Source organism: Montipora capricornis, chromosome 3 (genome assembly GCF_036669925.1).
Source record: "Montipora capricornis isolate CH-2021 chromosome 3, ASM3666992v2, whole genome shotgun sequence".
NCBI lineage: Eukaryota > Metazoa > Cnidaria > Anthozoa > Scleractinia > Acroporidae > Montipora > Montipora capricornis.
This window is the reverse complement of record NC_090885.1, coordinates 64,288,412-64,293,301: the sequence shown is the minus strand read 5'-3', so window position 1 is coordinate 64,293,301 and position 4,890 is coordinate 64,288,412. Positions and strand designations below refer to the sequence as shown.

Here is a 4,890-nt window from a genome sequence, read left to right as displayed (position 1 = left end):
AAATGAAGGCGAATTTGTGTTACTGTCTCAACACTTTTGTCCGAGATTGTAGGTCTGTATATGTAACGACATTTTCACAAATCAAGCTTTCTTTAGACTAGTTCTCAAATAAAAGTTTGGTTTTTAAATAAGATTCTCAATCCGATGGGTAATGATTTCTCCTGCAAGACGTATGATTAGCTGGAAAGGTCTGGCTTTTCGGGAAAACCAATCTAAAAATATTTCGGTCTGTTAAAGCGGCGTTGCACAAATACAATGAAGTTGTATGCTTCTAGTAGTGGCCTAAAAGTTTAAATAACATTTGCTATTGAAGTTTATTAAAACGGAAGACCTAAGATTAAGTTATGAAAGTCTCTCTCTCTGTCTATCAATTAGATGTATTAAAATTAAATCTGGTTACTCAACAACAAATAATTGTATTCTCTCCAAGAACTATTACGAGGCATATTCTAAAATAAAGAAGGTCTTGATTCTCAAATCTTTGACGCCAAGAACTTACTAAAGGATTCTTTGCCTGAAGAAATTAAATTAAGATTGCTAACTAATCTCTCATTTACTTTTTTTGCTAACATGAGGTGTCCAATCAAAGAGCAGGTGGTCCCGAAGATTGTCGGAGTGGTCCTGGTGGCAAGGGTCATCGTCCTAACCGAGAGATTACGGTCATCATTGTGGTTGTGGTGGTCACTCGTCCGCAGTCATTGTGGCTATGGATGATCATCATGAATAGTGCCCATGGTACTCCAGATGTTTACGGTGGTCCCGGTAGTCATGGTAGCCACGTTGTTCCCAGTGATCACGACAATCGTTGTAGTCACGGTCGTTATAAGTGGTGAAGATTGTAATGGCGATCATGGTTGTAATATGTCCATTGTCATAGGTCATTCTTAATGAGAGCAAACCGAGGTCGCTTTCCTGCAATTCTTTTGGTATTTGCGTTTGTTAGCCAAAATGAAATATCTAATGAGAAACCTACCTTGGAATAAAATCCAAAAACACAAGTAGTTGTTAAAGCTTTCAGGCCATTTTGATTGACTTTGCCATCAAGCACTGGGGAACTAGCCTTGCATTTTATTGCAAAATAATTCTTGTTATCTCCTATTTGATATTCATACTGGTTACCCATTTTTAAAAGAAAAACTGTTTAATTAACACAAATATGCAACAATGACAAGAATAAGACGAAGTAAGCATTTAACAAATTTGACGAAATTCATTGTCAATAACAGGACAGACATATCAAAAACTGACATCAATTTGTTTTTTACAATAACAAAAAGGCAGAGAGGTTAAAATAGAGTCAAAGCACGAGAAGAACGCGAGACAAAAATGCAAGAAAATTCAATTTTATTCCATCTGACGCGACCAAATTCATAAGGTTCCTCGCTCCCTTATTGGCTAATGAAAAAAAAGGAGACTTTCTATTGGTTAAAAAGTGACAGATCGACATTTCACAAATTAAACATTTCGAAACGCATAAATTATAAATTTATGTGTCTGTCCGCTTATTGACCATAAAAAATTAGCCAATGATCTCGCGAGAATTTTGCAGTCATTGTAAAAAATGCTGTTTACAGACGCAAGATTACGATCTGCAGATTACATCTCTTCTCTGAGTGTTATTGCGTGTTACAATGCTACCGGAAGAGAAAGAGAAAGAGAACAGAGAAAGAAAGTCCTTGGAAAGCCCACTCTCGAAGAAACATTCTTAGGGAATTTTTTACCAATAGCGATCTCTTTTAGAATGATGAGTCTTTCATGCAGCCGCAAAAGGAAAGTCCGGAAACAAAGCTCATCCTCCCGCCCATGCACCAGCACAAAATATATAATATTTTGAAGCAAGAATACAGTGATTTAGTGTCTGCCCATCAGTCGACCTAACGTGGCAACCGTATAAGAGTTTACATGAATTTAATAAGAGCTGTTCTCGTGTTTTTTCGTATCATCAAAACTAAGGCTATGAGAGACTGAGAGGTGGTCTAATGTTTGCTTCTCGCTTTTGCAAAGGGTGGAGCGATTACTGTTTTTTTATACCATATCGGTATAAGCTCGCTTGAGTGGGTAATATGTTCTGTAAAATCTTGTACTGAAACATTTGAAGCTTTAGTTCTTGGATGCCACCTTCAACTATATTGGGTAACTACCTTCAACTATGTTGGTCTAACTTAAGTTTCATTCTTTTAAAATTTTCTTACTTTATAACGAAAGTAGTAATTTCATTTTTAAGTGGTTAATGATTTCCTTTAAAGATAACAGTTGCACACAGGTAATGCAATCTGCTTAAAGAAAAGTTTGTAAATAGCCAACACTTCAACTCCTATCAGTACTAGTGGGTGGCTCTGGCATGTGACTCTATCTAGTCGCAGCCTCTTCTGTGTTCAAAGGGAGACCAGCATGTCACTGGTACGAGTCTGCTAGTCACAATTTGGAAATTAAGGTAATATTGCATGAAAGAAACAAAATGAATTTGAAGCAAGGGTTATAGCCGAAGGGGTAAAGTGATCCTCACTCTCATCTTAAAAATTTAAAGCACTTTTCTCTCATAGACACCCACATATGACGTCGAGTCAAGGAATCGAACCCAGGCCACATTAGTGGGAAGCGAGTGCTCTCACAACTGCGCCATTCCTGCACATTTTTGACTGTGACAAGAAAATCTTTTTGATCCTCGTTTTTTTCGATATGGAACTGCGCAAGACGGGATTTTTTAATGAGCACCACAGTCATTCTCGCCTAGTACTCTGCACATTTGTTGAAGAAACCCCAGTGAAAAGATATAACACTTTACCACACTGTTTTATTTACTAACCCAAAATCAAACTAGTGTACTGATATATTCGTAGAACAAGGCTGTGAGCTTGGCGGGCATAGATTTGAGATGTTGTCACATGACGTTTCCGTGTATGACTCCCTTTGGTACCCAACAAATCTTTGATTTAATTAGAAATCCTTTACAACCTTGTGTTTTCTTTTGAGTAAAAACAACAGCAACAAGATTTATGTTAACATTTACGTCTATATGACATATTTTGGATTTCATAATCCTAAAGAAAACTATTTCGAAAAGTGAAGTTCATATGGTGGCAATGCACACTTGACCTTAGAAACAGAATGTGACTGCCTGGAAATTTGCCAAAGTAAGGAAACAAGTTTTTCCTCCAGGAACACTTCGATATGCAACAATTTGGTGGTTAAGATGCATTTGCAGAAAATGAGAGGTGCTATGCTTAGTGGTTCGGAGGTCGTTAGTATTTCACCGTTGATTCCTCTCGGGAACCATCGACGGTGTCACAATCACAAAACACATAGCTCACTGGGAAATAACGGTTCCTTCGGATCGATTTGACTTATAAGATAGAGATCGGGGGTAGTTTGTGAATAGGCACTTTTCTGGAAAAGAATTTCTTATCTTCTCTTTAGGATAGGACTTGCTAATTGTTTTCCCATAAACCATGTAAATTGCGCTGCCGGTTATTTTAAGCTGCCTGGGGTTAAAGAGGCCCGTTGATTAAAAAAAAGTCGTTGTTTCTAGGGGAACCTTTAAAATACTATTTTGAAAACACATAAAAAGGCAATGCCAATAGTTTGAACTGGTATAGCGCCCCCCCAAAAAACCTACGTTTACTTATGTAAACAATGGTCTAATTTTCAACGCTCCTTAGAAAAGGCTGAACGTGTATGGCGGGGAAGCAACTTCCAACGAAACATAACAACGAGCAAATGAAACGTTTTTTAAATTTACCAACGCAACACCATTATAGCGGAAAGGCTAAAACTTTCTAAAACAAAATTCATTAAAAAGCCACCCAACTACTTTACGTTGATGGCTCCTCAGACGTCATATGATTCTGATAGTGTGAAAGAAGAAGCTCCTCACTGCACAACTCCTCTTGGCAAAGCCAACAGCTGTAATTTTCACCCTGTCGAGTGCAGGGGCGATGAGTCTCTACTTCGTGTTCACTTGCACTTGCAGAACTTTCTAGTGCTTTTTCATGTTTCCTAACACTTGTTCTGTTGCGAAAAAACTTTCCTTTTGGCTTACGTTTGTAACGCTTCTCTCTAGCATGGACTCCTTCATGTTTCCTTAAATCTGCTGCTTGGCGAAAACACTTGCCACACTGTTTACATTCATAGAGGTTCTCCCCAGAATGCACTCTTTCGTGTCTCCTTAAATGTCCTGCTTGGCTAAAACACTTGCCACATTGTTTGCATTCATAAGGTTTCTCTCCAGTATGTACTCTTTCATGTATCTTTAATTTTCCTGCTTCGCTAAAAGATTTACCACATTGTTTGCATTCATAAGGTCTCTCTCCAGTATGGACTCTTTCATGTATCTTTAAGCTTCCTGCTACCCTAAAACACTTGCCACATTGTTTGCATTCATAAGGTTTCTCTCCAGTATGGACTCTTCCATGTTTCTTTAAGCTTCCTGCGTCGCTAAAACACTTGCCACAATGTTGGCAGTTATAAGGCTTCTCTCCAGTATGGACTCTTTCATGTATCTTTAAGCTTCCTGCTCGGCTAAAAAATTTACCACATTGTTTGCATTCATAAGGTTTCTCTCCAGTATGGACTCTTCCATGTTTCTTTAAGCTTCCTGCTTCGCTAAAACACTTGCCACAATGTTGGCAGTTATAAGGCTTCTCTCCAGTGTGGACTCTTTCATGTATCTTTAAGCTTCCTGCTCGGCTAAAAAATTTACCACATTGTTTGCATTCATAAGGTTTCTCTCCAGTATGCACTCTTTCGTGGCTCCTCAAATCTCCTGCTTGGCCAAAAGGTCTTGACATCATTAACAGATTGTGATTTCACTTAAGATTAAAATGCAAAAGAAAAAAAAGTTATTTCCATCAACAACGTCCAACAGACACCTCAGTCAAAGTCAAGTCATTA

At 38.1% G+C, this 4,890-nt stretch overlaps 1 protein-coding gene across 1 annotated transcript in view; it reads right to left on the bottom strand.

Annotated features, from left to right (window-relative positions):
• Positions 1-3,069: 3,069 nt before the first annotated feature.
• The window catches only part of LOC138040710 (zinc finger protein 585A-like), a 45,907-nt gene continuing 44,086 nt past the window's right edge, over positions 3,070-4,890 (bottom strand). Inside the window, exon 6 of the mRNA XM_068886386.1 lies at positions 3,070-4,759. Within this exon, the coding sequence (XP_068742487.1) occupies positions 3,813-4,759 (947 nt within the window). The 3' untranslated portion in view covers positions 3,070-3,812. The remainder of the gene's footprint in view (positions 4,760-4,890) is intronic.